The sequence below is a fragment of the Kogia breviceps genome, chromosome 5 (assembly GCF_026419965.1).
Source record: "Kogia breviceps isolate mKogBre1 chromosome 5, mKogBre1 haplotype 1, whole genome shotgun sequence".
NCBI lineage: Eukaryota > Metazoa > Chordata > Mammalia > Artiodactyla > Physeteridae > Kogia > Kogia breviceps.
Window position 1 is genome coordinate 18,955,672 of NC_081314.1, and position 20,849 is coordinate 18,976,520.

Genomic DNA, 20,849 nt, shown 5'->3' on the forward strand with positions numbered 1-20,849 from the left:
ACACATTTTTGGGACAGAAATTTGTCTTGTATTACCATCCATATCATAAATCTTTTGTTTAAAAATATGGATATGGGTGAGCTTTCTTCTGGAAATAGTGGTCCCTCTTCAGTTTATCATGGTCTGTCTCCAAATCCATGTACATCAGAAAAGGAGAACTGAAAGTGTGGGAAGAAATCTTGGCCCAAAGCCATGGAGATATGAGAGTCAGTGAAGGGGATACTAGGTCCAGCTTCTAAAAATGTATATTTCTCACTTGGTTACCCTATTTCTCTCTCTTTCTCTGCATTTGGTGGTCCATTTCCAAAGCTATTTCTGAATCTTTTTAGACTAGTGTTGACTTCTCTGTAATACCAAATAAGCTTGGACACCGCGAACAAGCTCCCCAAATGATCTTGGACACACATTGTAGATGGCTTAGATGTATTTTCTGGGGAAAAAGATGGTAGAGAACACCCAGAGCGGTGGGAAGAGGATGTTTGGACACCAAGAGAACAGAAAGGAGGGGAGGGGAAAGCCATACCTGCTCCGATGACCTCTTCGATTTTCACAAAAGAGACATCAATCTCCTTGGCAAACTCCCGGACAGCCTCGTTGGGGTCCTCATAAGTGAAGGGGTCAATGTAGATCTTCATCCCTGGGGAGCCTTTTTAGAGGAGATAAGCAGGGTTAACATCCCAAAGAGGACACGGCGGTCATTAAGCACTGGCTGATGTCCTCAGCTGTAAGGGTATGACCAGGGCAGGGGTGTCTCTCCTACACATAGGGCTGCCTCTCTTTTCCTTGCTGGACCTCCCCATCTCCCTTCCCTCTGGGCCACGCTAGCCTGGTTCTCTGTCCTCTACTTCTCCTCTGTATTTTCGTCTGTTTTTGAGCTCTTGATGAAATGTGGAGCAGGTTACTTATAAATGACAGATCGGGACCAATTCCCACACCGGGCACTCATAGAAGGCAAAGAAGCTGATTAATGCCAACCAAATGCATTAGCAGAAAAGTGGTGGTAAAATGGTAGGGCAGATATCAATATTTATCAACTTGACAACTTTTCTGAGTGGAGGCCACCGTTAAGGTTATAACTGACGGCTGTGTCCAGGGCTGGAAGAAGGATGAGGATGGATTTTAAAAAAAGAAAGAAAGAAATTGCTATTAGAAAAACCTCAAGATAGGAGTGCCAAGCCAGTATACCAGAAGAGAAAATGGAAAGAGAAAAGCATAGAAAACACTGGGAGAGGAAAGAGCAAAGTCTACATAGGAAAAAAAAATGAGGTGGAATGAAAGAAAAATGGTGATTGAACCCCCATGCCTTCAGACACAGTGAAGTATGAAAAGTGAATAAAATGGTGAATGAGAAATACATAAAGGAATGTGGACTTTGTCACTGATGTTTACAGTGGCAAGATAAATAGGTGTGCACAGGGACAAAACCAGAGAATCGTCACTGCAGAAAAAATGCATTCAAAAAGTGGAGTAGAGGGGACAAAAGAAAGGAAATGGAACCCCAAAACAAATGGATTCATCACAGTGTCGTTTTTCACCGTGTTGGATGTGTCATTAGGCAAGAATGGAGATGGTTTTCCTGGGGGTGATGTGATGGGAGGTGGGCTTCGAAAGCTGCTCAGCACGGTCTGGTATCGCATCCTTGGGAAGAGCAGCCATTTTCCCTGCCCATCGCTGCTGTCTGGCTCGTGGAAGAGGCAGGTCAGCAGGGCAGGCAGGTGTGCAAAAGTCCAAGTGTTGTGCCTACGGTGGAGGCTGGATCTCAGGTTCCCCGAGCTGAGCTCCTCTCAGCGCACACATCCCCCCCAGCCACCGCGGCTTCTTCTCAGTGAGTCCCAGCCCTGAGCGCGTGGTCTAGTTTTGACATCTTTCATCCAAAAAACTTCTGGTGACTCTACAGCTCCCCCAGATTAATGTTGCTCTGATCACCAATTCAGGCCAGAATACAATCCAGAGGGAGAAGGAAGATGCAGCTAACAATTAAAAGGGGATATGTTTTGAAAGCCAGAGAGCCAGGTGCTCTGACCAGAGGAATTGCTTCCTTTGAAAGCTGGGTTATACCCAGTCATGAAATGAAAGCACTGCAAGCCCGCCAGGCGGCTTGCTTTAGGGTGGTCGACATCATTCTAGAACGCTCTTTGAAAACTTGGGGATGACAACATTGACTTTGGAATCTGCTGATGGAACTTTGAACTAAGCAAATCCTCATCTTTATAATAGAAGGTTCTAATCCCTGGGGGGATGGGAGGGAGGGAGAAAGGGGGAGAGAGAGAGAGGGCGGGGGACAGAGTTTACTTTAATAACGGTGGACAAAGGGGAAAACAGAGCTGGAGGTGCATCCCTTTCTCCTTTGGTCTGGAGAACAAGTGAAGTACAAGAACGATTGAAACCACATAGAAAGCCTAACAACCCAGACCAGTATCTCCAGACAGTCTCACTTTGGGTTTCTCCAGAAGCAACAACTTGAGACAAGGTTTTGAAAGCAAGTGACTTATCTGGGAGGTGATCAGAAGAAGTAGCTGCAGGCAAGTGTGACAGTTGGGTAGGAAAGGAAGGCAGCCTATGAAAGGTGTGCTCTCAAGGCACTTACTGCCTTGGGGCTGTGAGTAATTGACACAGGCTTAACTCCTCACCCCCTAGGAATCTCTGAGACCACGTGCTTCAGAGTTGGCCCACCCAAGGGTGGAGGGAGCTGGCAAGCTCCACAGGACTCCCATGAGTCATTGGTTGAGGGCTGGCTGCCCTGCTGGGCAGGTGGGCGGGGTCAGGTGGAAGCTGGCTAGTGTGCGCTGGAGGGGTGAGCTCAGGAGACGAGGTCACCACAAAAGACCCACTCAAAATGCCACAGGGGCAGCAGGCTAGTGTCAACAACCTGTGACTTCTTCCCAGCTCTGGGCTGAAATGAGAGAAGGCTCAGAGCCCAGAGGCTGGGATCTAGAGGTGAGGTCAGAACCCCAAAGCCTCTCACTAGCCGGGCATTCTGAGCCGAGACCACATACATCTCTTAGAACATTGTTTTCCTCTGCTGACGGAACACCTTCTTCCCGGGGCGGCTGTGATATTAAGGACCACGTTGCAAGTGGCATGCCTAACACGGTGCCTGATGTACAGGGAGGGCTCACAAGCTGGTATGCTTGTGGTTATTATCAGTAAATTGTTCTAGGAAGTGTTTGGGGCGGTAGGAAGAGGAAGCCGGGGGGAAGGCATGGGGGCTGGGCATTGGGGGGCTGTAAACCGCTTAGGGTTATATTAGTTACTTTAAAAATACCACCTTGTTATTTTGGATCAAGGGGCTCTAAACGATGTATGCTAAGCTGTCCTACAGGAACTCTTCCATGGAAACTAATTAAGCAATCTAGAATGTGCTGTAATGAATGGTTTGCAAGTAAAGACATAGGTAAGGATGAATGAGAGAGGGTTCTGAGTTAATGAGCTCCACAGATACCGGCCCCAATCAATTCTGGGAAGGAGCTATTCCCAGAAGGTAGAGGCTCATCTCTCCATGGTGCCAGGATTCATTTAGGCCAGGGGCGTCCAAGCAAGGGCATATGCATGGGAGAAAGTTCACATTCTAATCACTGTGTGGTTTATTCACGGGCAGCTGTGTTACCGCACTGGCTTGTGGAATTAAGCAGTGTGTGTGTGTGTGAGTGTGTATGTATGTATGTGAGTGTGTGTATGTGTGTGAGTGTACAAATGTGTGCGTGTATGAGTATGTGCGTGTGTGAGCACACATGATGTCTCAACTGCTATTCTGGGCCAGGCAGGGGCTTTGGTCATCACTGAAGCTTTTCACAAGAAGCCGAGGAGGTGGCATGGAGCCCAGACCTGGTGATGCAGTGTCAAGTTAGAACATCCTGCACCTATGCAGGGTAGGAATCAGTTCTTGTTTTCCCTGAAACTGAGGATACCATTGTTAGACTGAAGAAGGAAAACTGAAATCAGAAGTCTAACAAACGGTTCAAACTCAGTGCTTTTCCTCTGATGAGGGTCAGATAGGGTCAGTCTAGGAATGACTGAGGGCAGGGTCCCTAGGTCCCAAGTCTGACGAGTGATTTGGCGGAACACATGCACTAATGGCTCTCCCTGCATCCACCTCATCTCAGGATGACACGTCTCTCCAGACCTCTTTCCCACATCACAGCTAGCCTTTTTCTACTCCCAGAAGATGATGAGGAAAAATAAAATGTCTTCAGCAGGCAGAACAGGTCATTTGTCTTTTGGCTCATTTTGTGTTTCTGCATAAATCCCGCATCAGCCTGTTCCTGCTCCCACTTGCCAGTGAGCAGTTTTTAATTATCAGGGAAATGGTATTTAGTGCAATGAATCACCAGACAGTGAACAAGGAATTCGAGTCAGCTGTGGAGTCGGGCACAGCCAAACGTTTAGAGACAGGGCTCAGAAAATGTTCTCTGATGGTGAGTGTTGGGGAAATATTATTAATGGCAGTTATAATAATATCAGATGTAATATAGCTCTATAATGTAAGACATTTTATAATGCTCTGTCCAATGCTTCACATTATTGTTAGTGTTAATATTATAATATTTATAATATCTTATAGTTTCTGATTATTTTCATCATTTTTAACATAGGTTACATACCTTTGGCACAAAAGTGGTATGTACAGATCTAAACTGATAGATGGTACCAAGAGAGAGAAAATAAAAACTTCAATTTTATGATCTTCTAGTTTACTAATCTCTATTAAAGATCTGATTTGCAGATATGTTTATTCTTTGATCTCAAAACCCATTTATGCTATGAGTGGGGTCACAGCCTGGACTGTTAAAGCTTTAAAGGACCATAGTCCCAGGAGATCTGCAAAATCTTAAACATGAACCAAGGCTTTAAAGATATTAACTTTGGGGAGAAATGACTTTGCCGTCATCCAGAGCCTTCCTGCACGGCAGGGAGCAGTCCTTGAAGCACAAGAAACTCCTGGGTATTGTTGGAGATCCTGTAGCAGGAGATCAGTGTGCTCTCAAAAGGGAAGAGACTGGGATAAATTTGGGAGATGCTGGCAGATTGTGGGGTGTAGCTAAAAAGTCAGCTCGACATGTTTACAAGTGCCAGGGTCTCAGGGCGGGATAGCGTGGACTGGTAAAGGGCCAGTTCTAAACAGTAAGTGACATTTAGGTATTAAAAGTGGAAGAAGATGGAATACTGCCATTCAGAACCTCTTGTGCATTCAGAAGGTACAAAATCAGTACCACGGTCAGCTTGCGGGTCCCATGAGGGCGGCTTCAGGGTGCCAGGAAGAGCCCAGTGCCCTCCTGCTGGTGGAGGATTCCTAGAATCCCCCAGTAGGGTCCGGAAAGCTAGTGCATAAATTAGGTTGTTTTCAGTCGTTGATATCTTGCGTCCCAGCAGGTATGATGGAGCCACAGGAAAGGGCTCCTCATTCCCCATTGTGGATCCAAGGCAGACTTTGTCCTATTCATGACTCACCTAAATTTTGTCCAGATATCTAAGCACAAGAGGGAAGCTGTTTAGGGACACATAAACTCCGGTTCCTGGGAGGGACCTCATCCAGTCCTCTGCCTCAGAACGTTGATCACCCCTCTTTTTCTCAATGCTGACCAGACACCCAACTAGCCCTGTGCCAGGGACTGTGGGAGCTTACAGGGAAAACAGAGCTCGTGGAGTTCTCAGGTCACTGAGATGTGAACAAACCGGGGAGCAGTGCCAGAGAGTCTAGAATCAGGATCCCACACCCAGAAACAAGCTGTAAGTTCTGCAGAAACCAGAGAAGGAAGAGTACTGTGGATGCTAGTCTTCAAGGTCAGAGTTCTAGAAGGACAGGTCATGTGGTCCTTCACCGAAGAGGGAGAAGCTTGAAGTGTCATGAGGCACAGCTCAGAGAGAGACCTGCCATCGCGTGAGCGGGGACAGTGTGGTCGGCTTGAGTGTGGAAGGAAGCGGGGGTCTGAGGCAGAACGGTGCTAATGCACTTGTGGAAGGCCCTTGACTACCATCAAAGGCATCTGGATTGCCGCCATTGGACACACAGAGCCAACAACTGTGCCAGCAGCAGGGAAGGGATGTACTGAGAGCAAGGCGTCGGGGAGTTCATTTTGCTGACAGCCCGCAGCATTCCTTTGCATCCTTGCGGGGAAGGGGCTGGAGGCTGAGAAAACAGCTCTGAGGTTGCTGCTGTGATTACGGTACAAGATAACAGTTGATAAGCAGAGCATCGCACTGACAACAGCAGAAGAGGCAAAAGATATTTCAAAGGAATAACTGACAGCACTTAGCGAGCAATTAAAGATGAGGAATGAAGGAAGGACCAGAAGAATGCGAATCAATGCCAAGACTTCCAGAATTAAGTGGTCCTATTAACTAGGTGATGGACTTTGGGAAGGAAACCCTATTGTTAGGGAAGTTTGCACACATGGCTTTAGACTTTGAATGCATGGATGAAATATGCAAGGCCTAGAAGTCAGTCAGGAAACTCAGAGTGGAAACAGAGCTGAAAGGCTGGATGTGGAGTGGTAGATGTGGTGGACACATGAGTTACCCAGAGCTTCACACAGTTGAAGCTGTTGATGTGAAAGGCTGAGGACGGGTAGTTTCTTAGAGCAAATCTACCAGGAAAGGTTGATGGGCACCAGAAACACTTTGCTCCGCCTGCTTCGTGTCAAGACCAGGACGATGGGTGGTTGTCTTTTTCCCTGAAAGAATGGAGGTCATGGGTGTCCAGCCAAGGCTAGAGGGAGAATCCAAGAGAGGGAGCCCCAGGGTGGACAATAAGGCTGGTGGAAAAGCACCGAATCTGAGGAAGCTCTGCCTTCTACTTTCTGTTTGGGGGTTTCACCACATTTCAAGATTTGTTCTTAAAACCACAGTTATTGCCTAATATGTGTCTCCAAGAGAAGGAAAGTGGACCACAGGCTACTTGCTATTGAGGAAGGTATTTCAGGAAAAATAGTTTAACATCTCCCTGCTTCTTGGGTATCAATGACCAGGACTGGCAGGTCCTTCCAGACAAGGCCCACTGTCTCTAGGCCACTGAAGTCCTGCCCAGAACCTGAGGGCAACAGTCCAGGATCTGGGGACTCAAAGAGTTACCCTGGTTTCTAGAGGCTCTGGCTTTGAGCCAGCAGCAGACAAATGGGTGAAGCTCGCTCGTTCAATTTATTTGACATTTAATAAGCACTCACTGAACACTCAGCCACCTTTTGCACCTGGGGGCCTTTCCTCCTCTTCCCATAGGCCCTCATTTACTCATGTTCAGGTACTAATGCTCCTGTTACCTTCAGGAGAGGCAGTCAAAATATCCATGGTCTGTGTCCCTCCTCCAGCTACACCTGACCTTCACCCTGGTGTCCAAAGGCGATTTCCAGTGCGCTGGATGCTGTGTCCTGAACGGTTCGGATATGTCCCTCCCACCCAGAGTCAAGAAAGCTGGGTGTAGAATCTTGGGTCGAATCAAGTCCAGTGTCCTACCTAAAGCAGGAATCCTCTCTACAACATCCTCTACAGCAGCCTTTACTGATATCTGTCTCTGCAAGACCAGAGGGCTTACCTCCCTCCCCACAAAGCAGTCTGTCTCTGTGTGGACAGTTCCAGTTTGGGGGGCTGTTCGTACATTGAATCAAAGTCTGCCTACTTGGATCTCTCACCGATGGTTCCATTTCACACAACAAAGCCCGACAACAGTATCACCTTTCTTTTGCCGTGATGGTGTCATGCTTGATTTTGACCCCCAGGTTCCTGCCTGCATTTCTCCAGCACCAAATCGGTTGGTGTCTCTGAGGTGACAGGTCAGGACTTGGCACCCTCCATGGGTCAGCTGCTTTGTTGACAAAGTCCTTCTTGACACATGGGGTCCCTAGAACCAAGAATGTCCTTCTAGATGTGTTCTCACCAGCACAGAGGACAGCATCTCTGTACATCGCCTCCTCTGATCCCAACTTTAATTGTGACCACAGAGTCATAAAACTCTGGACAGGCTACTTGACTTCTCTGAGCCTCTGTTTCTTCACATGCAAAATCTACCTCATGGGACGGTTATGAGGATCAAATTAGTTAATTTAAAGTTACTGTGCTCAACATGTAAGTGCTCAAATTGGAGGCTTTTAGTAGTATTATTCTGCATTAGTAACAGTGCTTAGCCTTTTTTTTTTTTTTTTTTTTGCAGTACCCGGGCCTCTCACTGTTGTGGTCTCTCCCGCCGCGGAGTACAGGCTCCGGACGTGCAGGCTCAGCGGCCATGGCTCACGGGCACAGCCGCTCCGCGGCATGTGGGATCCTCCCGGACCGGGGCTCGAACTCGTGTCCTCTGCAGCGGCAGGCGGACTCTCAACCACTGCGCCACCAGGGAAGCCCTGCTTAGCCTTTTTTATTAGCTTTTTCTCACTCCTATTAGGCATGTGATCAACTAAGTACTGAAACTTTTCCATACAAACAGATAGCAAGTCAGGTCTCCTCCTCTTTGTACCGCTTTATTTTTGTTTTAACCAACACTAGCTTCTAGATTTATCCCTCTAACATTTTGTCTTGCAGATTTCAAATTAGCATTCAAAGCTGTTGTATAGTTCTGAATTTTGATTCTGTCTTCTGTGGAGTTCCTTAAGTCACCCAACTGCTACCTACAAACTTGATAAGCATCCCCAGGTTTGCACCTGACTCACGAATTTAAAAAACAAACAAGAGATTGAACTGGACGAGAACTAGAATAAAACTGGTGACTTCCTTCCTGGCTGACGGACTCACTAATCCACTGTCTTTTCGTATGACGACCAGCTCTGTACCCACTTTACAATGCTTTCCCATGGGAGATCATAAAATATTTTTGCCAAAATAAAAATCCACTACATATACAATTCCTCTTGAATTTACTAAATGCATAACCCTAGTAAATGAGATGAGGTCCCCATAACTTCTCTTAACAATCCTGTGTTCGTCCTGTGATCACTGAATTTAGTTTTAGAACCCATCTGCTTCCCAGTCTCTTGAGCATTTGGCAGGGATCAAGCTCACCCTCCCGTTCTGTGGTCCCTGTGTTGTGTCCTCTTGTCCTGTGTGAAAATTAGTGTGTTTGCCAGTCTTATGGTCTTTAGACACATATCTTATTTGTTTTTGCTTTTCTCAAAGCTTAACAAAAGTAGCTCGGTGATTATATCTGCGGTTGCCTGTAACAAGGAGATGATTCTGTTAGGGTTGCTTTCTGAAAGCCCTTGACCCCTTACCAAGCCCTCACCTTCTTCTCTCCCCACCCCTGCACACTCCATCCATCTCAGAAATCAGTGCAGTGTCAATCACCATCAAGTGTATAGCTGTCCATCCAAGCCCCATAAGTAGCTGGTAGCATTTCCAAAATGTAGCATCAACTGGAACTTTTCTAAAGATAGATTACCCAGCCTACCCTAGCCCACCTGGATCATCCCATCCAGGCAATTTTTAGTCAGCCAGCACCTTCTGCGGACTGGCCCATGGAAACCATGAGGACACTCCGTCTGTCTGCCTCTTCCCCGACATGGGAATCCCACACTCCCACCCACCCTTGAACATGAACCACAGGTTCCCAGGCTCTTCAGCCCAGAAGCCAGCACCACATCCATGCACTTGCACTTCCCTACCTGCCTTCCCTCTAGTCTCTTTCACCCAAATCAAATCCCCCCTTCCAAGTCTGTTCTCTGTGCTGCACGCTCAGAGCGGGGTTGTAAGCCAGTGCCCTAGGGAGCGCTTGGCATTCTCAAATTGACCAGATCTGCCAGGGCTTCACGGACTAGAGAAGGTGTTATGTTTGCCAACATTTCTGTTATGTCTCCTTCAGCCTTTGCATCAGCTTGAAAGGCACGTCTGGGAGGGCAGGGACCGCTGACCTCTCTGTATGTGGCCCTACGCCCTCCCTGCCTGAGGGAAAGAGAGGCAGGGGCCCTCTCGGGTACTGATGAGTAAGGCTGGGGAACTGCTGCAGGTTTTCTGTCCCTCCCAGGGCAGGAAGTGCCTAGATGTCCAGGTTACCATCCGCGTCCCACAGCGAGGTGCATGCACGTGGATGGCCCAGGAATGGTTACGTGCACACTTTCACATCAGCCGCATCCACCTTTCTGCCTCCTGCGGTGGGACCCAGAGAGAGGACCAACAAACCACCCACCAGGACTTCTGAGATTAGTCCTCACCCCATGTTGACTTGCTCCTGACCTCCAGCCACCTTGAGCCTCTGCAATCTGGTAAGATCGTGGGCTCTGCAGCCAGGTTGAGAGGGTGTGTGGCACCTTGGCCACCCATGAGTGGTGAGACCAGGCAAAGTCATGTCATTAATGTCGGTCACCTAGAGTGGTTGTCAGGGTCATAGGGTTTGATATGAGCCTCCAGAATAAAGTTCCCGATGCACCGAGCAGGCTTTCCATAACTAACTACTCCTACCCGCCTCCGTCTCGGGCCAGGCCTATTCTCCACCAGAGCCTTGAGTTTCCTCTTCTGCTATATGTGTGCTGAGTCTTCTCCCAGCTCCACAGCCCTTAGACTGTCATTCTCCAACAGTAATAGCTTTAGTCAGATTGATGGATGTCCGTGGGAGAAAAATGCACTAATGTAACTCAAAGCATGAGGTTATGAGTTTAGAGAACCAGAGTGCAAAGAGGAGCCAGGTTTCGGGGACTGGATAAACAGAGAACGGTTATGAATAGGAGGAAAGAGCATGTATAAAAAGGAGAATGGATTTAAAAAGAAGACAGACTTCTAAGGCCAAGGAGGGAGTGAACTCTGGTCCATGAAGAACTCTGCGTTCCAGGTCCTGCCCTCACTGGTTGGTTGCAGCAAGGCCTCTGCTACTGCAGACTGGGTGGTGGGTTTTCTGTGGACCCTGAGAACCAGGGAAGCCTCCTTCTGTTGGTCTTAGAGGGGACAGAGTACCCCAGAAGCAGGCTGTGAGAGCTCTGGGAGCAGACCTCTGTGCGCTTGGGTGCCACGTGGCGGCCCAGCCACGCCGGCCCCTCGAGAGCAGAATGGTCAGGTCTGAGGTTGAAGTGCCCAAAAAGGCAGCAAGATGCATCCCAGCTTGATGCTTAGGGACTTTCTGTACCCCAACTAAGGGACGGTGACAAGGCTTAACTTATGTGCCTTTAAAAAGGGACATTCTCACCTTTGGGCGTCTCTAGTCTTCAAAATGGCACTCCTCCTTTTGAACCCAATTTTGTGTCCTCTGCTTTCAAGCCCACATGGCCCTCTTTAAATGTTTCATCCAGAGTTCAAAGGATGCCAAATCTGAAATAGACTTTATAGTGGCTCTCAACATGGCCAGGAGTCAGCCCAGAGCAGGGAGGTGGGGCAATGTCAGGATCCCGAGAGAGAAAGAGAGAGAGAGAGAGAGAGAGACAGAGAGAGACAGAGGCAGGGCAGTGGAGAAAGCCCTGCAGGTAATTCTGATGTACCCTGCAGGGGGCACCTTCACTTAAGAATCACAGATAAATCAAAGTCTCTGTTCTTAGGAAGGTAAGGCCCTGCCTGGAAGGGAAATGCACTGGTTACTCTTAAGAAAAATCATCGGTAGATTTTGCCATGAGGTGCAAGTCAGGATGTGAGGAAAGGAGAGAGAACACATTCAAGTTTCCCCTCTAAAACCAGTGATGTCTGGTTAAAATGGAGGCCCAAGTGGCCTGCTGGGGGAAAGAAAGAGGGGTAAATGGGACTCTGAGTGTTGCAGGAGCTGTGCCTATAGCTTAGAAGGGGGCTGCTCTCCCAAACCCTCACTCCGCATTTGTGATCCTGATCATGGGGGCTGCCTGGACCACCGTGGGGGCCTCAGTCGGTTCCCAGCCCGCAGACCTCTCCCAGCCATGACTGTGGAACAGCAGCCCAGCTGTCAGGGGCTTGGTCCTCTACAGACCTTTGGCAGGTTCTTGTTCTTGGATTGAAAGCCCCCGGGGAACAAAGCCATATCTACAGAGTGGCCTTTGTGCAGCTCCAGCCAGCATCGACCTTGGCCACGCCGGAACACGAGCCCCTCCCATGGTGAAGCTGCCATGGGAGCATCCTGGCATCACATCCTGGCATCCTGCCTTGGGTGACCTCAGGTGAAAACTTTTGCCTTGGAGCCCATTTCCAATCCCAGAAGCGCCCAGTGAAAGCCAGCTTAGGATGTGTGTAGACAGAGCCTGTCTTGCGTGCTCACCGCCCAGTGAACAGGGAGGGCGGGCAGGCACAGCCACAGCAGGACTGAGGTGAGATGCAGCTCACGGCAGAAGCCTGGGACAGAGAGGGCACAGCACACAGTGCTGGGGCAGGTTTCTGAAGGCGTCCGTGGAATTCAAAGGGAGTTATTTAGAATCAGAGCGTGTCTGCTGTAAAGATCTAAGCATTCTGCTTTCTGGACTGAACAGGACCTTTGCAGATCCTGCAACGTTGCCATTACACACATCAAAGAATAATACTGACACAGGCCTTTACGTTGCACGTTGGCGAGGGGAAATTTTAGTTATAAAATATTACATTTAGGTTTTGACAAAAAGAGAGTAGATAATGAGTGAGAAAAACTTTTAAAGGCACTGCTTAAAAGAAAACACTTGGGAGATATCCCAACACTTTGGCCTCTTGGGCTCTGCTATCTTTTTAATTCCCTACATTCGTGTTCTCTGGCTTATCTGTGAATTTGGTTAACACATTCCCCAGCCGCTCCATTGGATAAGATAAGGCAGAAGATGTTAATAGAGAACCCTCTGTCTTTTCCCACTGGGTCTGATTTCAGGATTCATTGACTTGCTAAACCCAATCTTCTCCTTGCATTCCATGTCCTCTATGGGCTTATCAGTGCAGAAGATAATCTACCCGCCAGGCATCCAATGAGTGCCCACAATGGGCGGACACAGAAGGGGTGGGCAGCCTCGGTCCCTGGGGACCCAGCTGCTGGGTGCTGGGGGCCGGGAGGGGGCTTGTGATTGGGATCGGCCAGTCTGGCTATAAGGAGCCCTCCAAGCACTCATCTGCTCGACTCAGTGGTTCTCCGGGGCTCAGGTGGGAGGTGTCTACTTTCTACTCACCTCGGCCTGTGCTGTAATGCTGGAGCTTATCACTGTACACAGCTTCTTTGCTGTAAGCCCGTTTCCTGTGGACACAAGGGAAGAGGAGCGCTCTCAGCTGGGGTGCACCTCAACCACTCAGCTCCTGGGGCTCCTGTCCTGATGGGGGCTCACCCAGGCATCTCGTGGGATTGGGTACTGCAACTCTCACTTTAAGTGGCGCTCCTGTCGTGGCCAGAATTCTGGCTCGACCACCACCTGGGGCAGCTGGGTCGAGGTCTTTCAAGTCAACATCTCTCAGAGGCCAGGCAGGGCTGTGCGTCTCCATTAGAGCTTGGTGCAGAGGATGACGCCTGTTAGCACTCTGGCCGCACTGCAGAACTTCTTGGGAGGGGCCAGCTGAATCTGGGCTAGCGACCCAAGGCAGCAGCAACAGTATTAAAAATTCACAAGGCCTTCAGGGCCTGCCCTCCTGAAGGACACGGAGCCCCTCGTTTCCTCCTCCGTTCCCCTCCTGCCCCACTGCGCCCTGCGCCGAGGGCCCTAGCTCTGTAGCCAGAGGATGGGCCGCGGCACGCGGTGTGATGCTCCAGCGGGTCAAGTGCAATTTTGTAACTGTCACTCCAGGAAAACCGTTGTGCGTAGGTGTGCTAAACATCTTGGCTAAAATGAGGTTTGAGGACGAATGCTTAGAGCCTAGCCCAGCTCTTACAGAGGATTTTATGCCAGGCACAGAGCAAATAAATAATCTGGAGAATTCTAGGCTGCCTGTGGACGGAGATGGGATGATGGCTGTGGTGAGTTTGACGGTGCGTCCCTGAATGGTCAGGCCCTGTCCAGTCTGCAATGACATGGGAGGGGTCCACAAGCGGGGCTTCCTGGGTCTAAGGAGAGCAGGTGGGAGCAGGAGTGGGGGGCCTACCTGCTGCAGACGATGGAGATGGCCACCAAGGACACGACGAACACGACCCCGGCTGCCGCCGAGCCAGCGATCAGGGGCAGCTGCTCACGCAGCTCAGACTTGTAATCGTCTAGGTGAGAAAGAGGCGTTAGAAGCTTCCTGCATGCCCTTTGCACAGGGCTGGTACTCGGTGTTGACAACAAAGCATTAGATAGATAGATAGATAGATAGGTTCTATGCTTCAGAGCTGTGAGCCCGACCTAAACCAAGAGTAATCTTTAAGTCACAAATAAACAAAAAACAACGAAAACCAAAGGACAGTGTCAACAATAAAGGCAAAACAGCAGTGACAGAGGATCTCAGAACTACACTGATGACACTGGTCCCAGGGCAGAGGTGACTCTGATCTTCATGCCCTCGTTCGGAAGGTCTCTCAAAGGTCTGTCAGCCGTGTTAAGGATACGTCTAATGGGGGGGAATGGAAACCACTGCTGAAGTACCTTCTAAAACGCAAAGTTGCTGAGGTGCAGCCCAGTCAACAGATTCGCTGAGCAGAGATTTAAGAGTATCTGCAGCCAGCCAGCACCACACCCAGTGCTGCAGAGGATGAAGGAAGTGCTAAGAAACAGCCCAGCGCTCTCAAGCTCACACTCAAGAGAATGGGTCCAGGCTTCTGCTGGTGTTAGAACCAGGCTGTATCACACCGGGGAGCGGTCGCCTGCCAGTCACAGAGGCAGACAGAGCTCGCCCAAACCCTGGCTTTACCACGGGGATGCTTGGTGATCTTGGACAAAGCATTTAGTCTCTCTGACTCTCAGACTTCTTATCTGTTCAAATAAATTTTTAAGTCAGATCATGTGACATATTTCACAGTGTTTGATCTATCACAGATGCCCTTAATATGAATTCTCTTTCCCTTAATCCATATAAACCACTTGGCCCAGTGGGCTATTATTATTATTGTGGTTATTCTCTCACTTGGTGTCAAGGAGCCATTATCGAATGTTCGGGACTGAGGCAGACGGAGGTCAAGCTAAGTATGTACTATTACAAGTAGGGTAGCCGGATATAGTGAATAAAAGTATGGGCTGGCCGGTTAAATGTGCATTTCAGAGAAACAACAAGTAATGTTTTAGTCTAAGTATGACCCAAATATTGCATGGGAGATACTTAGACTAAAACATTATTTGTTGTTTATCTGAAATTCACAACATTTAACTGACCATCCTGTATTTTGTCTGAGCCCCCTAGCAATAATTCCTCTTGAAGTGAGGTTCCCATGCCCTGCATCAGAATCACCCGAGCCCGACTGTTAGACTTATTTCCAGGCCCCTCAGACCTACTGAATCAGAACCTCTGAGTGAAAGACAGGGTATCTGCGTGTTTACTAAGCATTCCAGGTGGTTCTTAGGAACTCTGATGTTTGGGAACCATGCTTCAACTCTGTGGGTGGAGGATGAGATTTCAAAAGACAAGGATGTTGTTCTTGAAGCCTCCCACTCTCTAGAAATCAATTTAAAAGACTGAAGGTAGAGTTTCAGTTTCCCTCTGCTGCGAGCTTTTTGTAACATGTGTGTTTTAAAAAATAATAATTTGGCAAAAAAATAAAATAAAATTCATGTTAATTAAAAAAATTCCTAAGCCATGTGACCTTCACACTTTCCAACTAATTTCTAGAGACTCAGAGGCTTCGAGAACCCATATCCTTGGCTTTAGAAGTCTCCTTCTCCACCCACAGAGTTGAAGGATGGTTCTTAAACACTGGGGTGCATAAGAATCACCCAGAACACATGGTAAACATGTAGATATCCTGCTGTATAAATGGGTTTAAAAAAAAAAAATGAGGCGACCAAGTCAAAAGTTAGCAGGCTGTAGCTAAGAGCAGCCAGGGCCACAGCGGCTCTGGCCCATGTGGACGTTACCGGCCCAAAGCATGGTCACTGACCCCGGGCGGGATCCCACAGGTCCTGCCCGCCCCAATAACCCTCTCACTGACAACCTTCCAACTCACTTTTGTGCTGCAGGGAGGCCTGAAGCCTCAGTGAACATAATTACTAGCGATGTGTGAACCTCAGTCATTAAGATACATACTCTCGAATTTGGCCACTTACCAGAACTCTCCTACATCCAACCTCTGTTGGGTTTACAAAACTTAACTGCCAAATGTAAAAGGAATAGCCTTCTCGGGAGAAATTTGTTACTTCTTGATTTGTCTAGCAGAACTGCCAAGAGACCAGTACTCAGAGCATTTTGAGTTTGGGCTTTTAATCCTGTGTCCCTCCTGATGCCAAAGTGCCCATAAATCTAGATGGTAAGTGAGGTGCAAAGAGAGGAACAGAATCCTTAAGGAACTGAAGACAGCCTGTGTTCTTTCGTACCAGCAGTATTATTCATCTGGATAAACTGGCTCACCTTTCTACCCTAGCTCACCATCCTCAAAATATGAACCAAAACTCACCTAAAATAAACTCAGAGCTGCCTGCAAACTCTCATCCTACAAAGGCCAGACAGCTCACATCAAAGCATCCCAGTACAGATCACTGGAAAGTGGGGGGCAAGCCCCCAGCTCAAGGCAGAGTCCCCACACTAGGATACCCACCTGCATTGGCTTCTCTTACAATTTTTCATAAGAAAATGGGTATTATAATTTTTATATAAAATCATTTGATTTTTAAATCTTTCTGATGACTTTTTAAATTGTTTCAAAATATAATATGGGTCAGTAGAAAACCTCAAGTCCTCTTAAGGGCCTCATCAGAGAGTGCTGGCCTAAAATAAAATGTTATGTAAGGGCAGAGTGTTTTCTATATAATTTAAGTAATACAGGAAAAATTAAAGGCTTTCAATTTGTGACGCTGGGAATAGAGTGACACCTGGGAAACTATCAGGAAACAGCTCATCAGTGAATAAATAAATATAGATAGATGGGTGGGTAGATAGTAGATAGGTAAGTGAATACATACACTATGGTAAGTGGCTAATGTAGAGACAGACACCCTTACACAAGGCTGAGATTACAAGGAATTGGATTTCATAACAATTAAATGAGGAGGTCTCAGAGGACTGGGGGAGATTGTTAAACAGAGAACTAATAAAGCTCAAAGGTGGAGGTATTTTTGGTGACAGATTGTGCGGCCTTGGGGATATTTCGGAAACCAGTGGCCAAGCTCTCTGGAGACGCCTCAGCAGGACCTACAGAGGGTCACGTCACACATGAAGCTGCCTCAAATATTCTGAGACACGTGGGACAGCCACTCCCCAAGTTGTGTCCCTCTGTTTTCTTTCTGGAGTCCTCGGCTCATGCAATGAGGCTGTGCGTTCAGCTCCCAGCCTCCAGAACAGAGGAGTGAAGTGGGAGTGAGGGTGAAACAACACAGGCACCAACAGAGGCATATTCTTGAGTTCTGTGTACATCTCACTGCTGTGCAAACGCAGGCCAACACGTGGGGGCCTCTGCGCATGCGGGATACATAGACCTTGCCGAGGCAAATCCACTAGATATTGAGAAATGGGCCAGGCTTCAGACAGATGCCCTGCCTAGTGAATCGAGGAGTCTACACGGCCCTACTGGGGACAAACACTTCCTTGGGAATTCCACCGGAATCCAGTTAGCAGTTGGCATTTTGGCTGCAAGTACAGCCTTGTGGGGGGCTCTTCCCTCCTCCAGTGGCCTGCCCTGTGCCCAGGTCACCGGCCTGCCTCTTACCATCCGTCAGAGTCTGGAAGCACATCTTGCCGCTGAACTTGCCATAGCCGGCCACCGTGCGGGCGCGCACCTGGACCACGTACACCATGCCGGGCCGCAGGCCATCGATCCGCGCAGTGTTGGTCTGGCTCCTGGCCATGGAGGAGTTGAACTCATTGTGTTCCTGCAGAGGAGCAAGGGGAAGAGGTGGGCAGCCTGCTCCTAAGCATGCGGGACCCTCGGTTCTTGGTCCTGCAGACCTGCTAGAAGTTGTCCCCAGCCCCAAGCCATCCCTCGAAACAGGGACAGACTGGCCTGGACCTAAAGAACGCCAAATCAGCTCTGGACTGTGTGGTGGTGATGCTCTGAAGAGAGGGGTCTGAGTGAATGGCTGAGCTCTCATGGACTGGCAAGGGGGTTCGGGGTTCAGAGACAGAATCACAAAGCACATCCACTCTGTTCTCTGACCTCAGCCGAAGCAAAGTGGGTCACGTTCGCACCCTACCTGCCTCTCTCTGTGTTGCTTCTGCTGAGTCCTGGTCTTTCCTCTCCTCACTCAAGATCTTCTCGGTCACTCCGCACCATGGCTATTCTAGGTCACTCCTTAAGGGCCCTCAAGTCCTTAGACAAATGGCTTTGTGTCCACTCACTCCGCTGAAAACTTGAGGCCGTTCTAGACTACCTGCTTCTGCTTTAGTGTGTGTCCGTCTGGGTCCCCATGGTCTGAGTTCCTCTCCACCAGCATCTAGGGAGGACATGCCCCTTCTCCTGGAGAGCAGGCCCTGTGTTCTCACCTCTCCCTACTATCCAGGGGGTCAGCCCCACCCTCCTGTGTGTTACTGTCTCCAGCACCTTCTGCCCTGCCCTCTGCAGTCCCTGTTACCTGCACACGTGTGTCCTCTGGCATGCAGAGACCTTGCTTGGGTCTCTCCCTTCTGACCCTCCCATCCACCGTGAGTGCCCTTAAAGGGTCCTTGCTTTTGCTCTCCTTGCTGCTGATCTTGTGTAATATATGGTTTTTTGCACCTGGACTTTTGTAGCCTCCCATCTTTTCTGCCTCTCCCTCTCTACCCAAACTAAACTTCGTTTGTAAAAAAGATCTCTGACTCCCTAAAGCTATTATCAGAGAAAGACGAAACTCCTCAGTCTCAGTCCACGGGTCTTTCATAACAGTCAATTCCAATCTCTCACATCTCCCTAAATCGCCACCTTGCTGCCCCTCCAGGTGCCACAGCCCTGGCCCCCAGGCCTTCGCTTAGGCTGTTTTCCCAGTTTGAAATGCCTCTCTCCAGGCCTCCTCTTCAGTCTCCAGGTTCCTTACGCCTACACCCTTCAAGGCCTCCTCTCCTAGGAAAGCACCCCTCACTATTCCAGCTCATGGACTCTCTTCACTGCTGTCCTTCATCCTTCCATCTCACCCTCACCACTTCCATGAACACCATTCCTGGTCTCTAATCACTTCCACGTGAGCATTGTGAAGATGGTGGCTTATCCTCCAGTGTGTAGGCACAGAAGTTTAGAGTCTGGGTCTGCCCCTGTTTTGCACCATGAATCTTAGAGCAAAATGGCAACATTAGTGAAAATGAAGATCTTGGGTCACCGAGAAGGAGGTCCCGAGTCCCACGTACAGATCTAGGGCACTGTGATGAGTTCTAGGCACAGCAGTCCAAGAGGTATGGTGACAAATGAGAGGAAAGCTGATGACCAGAGGTCTGTAAGCCTTAGTCAAAGGACAGAAGAAACATGGGGAGTTGAACTAGGACAAAAGAATACAGCCTCATGATAAGAAATTACCGTGGTCTTAAAATGTGAATCAAGTCTACTTTGCAGAGGCAGAGATGACTGGATGTGTAATCATTCATTCATTTGGCCAGGTGGTCATATTGATGACACACTACCATGTGCTGGGCACAATATAAGGCCTGCAGGTACCAAGGCATGGTCCCTGCCCTCGGGTATGTGACCTCGTGTAGGGTGGGGCCAAAAACAAACAGAAGATGACAGCAGTGCTGAGTGAGTGACTTGGCAGTGGGCAGCTAAGGGGGTCCCCCAGCCTAGAGTGACAAGGTGGTTGACAGGGGCTCCGAGAAAGGGTGACATGCGTGAGTCATGGAAGAGGAAAGAAATTAGCCCCATGGATGAGTGAGGAGAGTGAGAACTGAATAGACTATCCCCTGAGAACAGGATAAAAGATGCAAAGGTGAGGCCTAAAGGGCTTCAGGAGCCTGCAAGTGAGTGGGCATCTCTGGAGCATAAGTGGCATGGGGGTGCTGATGAGTGGCTTGGGGGCAGTTGTAAGGGACTCCAGGTTAGAGGCCAGAGCAAAGAGACACATGAACCTTACAAAGAGGCCCATGACCACACTAAGTGAGGTGATATCCATTGGTCTCTGGGAGAGATGGCCTGGGGAGGGACCACCTGTCTATCATTTGATCTACTTAAAAAGTAGGTGGATGCCCCTCCTCTCCAACCCAGCCCCCACCAATCAGCAGAAAGAAGGTCATCCACTCTAGAAGGGATGCCATCTAGAACTTTGGTCATTACTACCTTGACACGCTAGAGATCTGAAACTATGAAAATCATAGTCCACCTTACGAATTAGGACAAAATCCCATTGGTACAAAATCCAGGTGGCTGCCTGAATTCTCTGGTTTTACTGGAATCACATGCAAGCGTGCACTGCTTAAAATAAGTGAAGCATTGGCTGGGCAGCTCTTTTACTGAAAAATGTGTTCTGGTATATTGATATTTGGATTGTGAGGACCAAACATTAACCCATAATCACTTTATTGTCTACGCATCCTTCAAGAAGTTCAATGATTAAAATGAGTATCAGTCCTTGTTCTCTCAGAAACACTAATCAACCTCAGGCAGACAAGTGAGAGTGAAGAGCAGGGTTGCTTTTTGTTGTTGTGTTTGTTTGTTTGTTTGTTTTGGGTTGCTTATGACTGATTTCACAAGTGTACGGGAGACAGAGGCTGCGGCTATTGAGGGCAGAGACCACATCTTCCTTCTCCATCCCCAAAGCGTAGCACGGGGCTTGCCCTGTCTGAGTGCCCAACATCTCAGTGCTAAATGAATGAGTAAACAGCACACTTTGGACCAGTCATTTTAACCCATCTATGGAGCACAAGACATTGCCAGAGTCTGAAAGAGTTCCTATGAGAAAATGATCCTAAATTTGATGGGTAGAAATTCCCAAGGCCTAAAGCAGCCCCTTCTCACCTAGACAGTTAATGTGAAGGGCGAGTACACGTCTTAACACTTAATCATTAAGACAGCCGAGAGCAGCTGTAGA

The 20,849-nt window shown here is 48.6% G+C and overlaps 1 protein-coding gene across 1 annotated transcript in view; it reads right to left on the minus strand.

Annotated features, from left to right (window-relative positions):
- EPHB1 (EPH receptor B1) overlaps positions 1–20,849 on the minus strand; it is a 431,481-nt gene that overhangs the window by 67,916 nt on the left and 342,716 nt on the right. The window contains exons 7-10 of the mRNA XM_059064129.2: positions 17,573–17,735; positions 13,888–13,996; positions 12,987–13,051; positions 524–646 (exon numbers count right to left, since the gene is read on the minus strand). Coding sequence (XP_058920112.1) covers positions 524–646; positions 12,987–13,051; positions 13,888–13,996; positions 17,573–17,735 — 460 coding nt within the window. The remainder of the gene's footprint in view (positions 1–523; positions 647–12,986; positions 13,052–13,887; positions 13,997–17,572; positions 17,736–20,849) is intronic.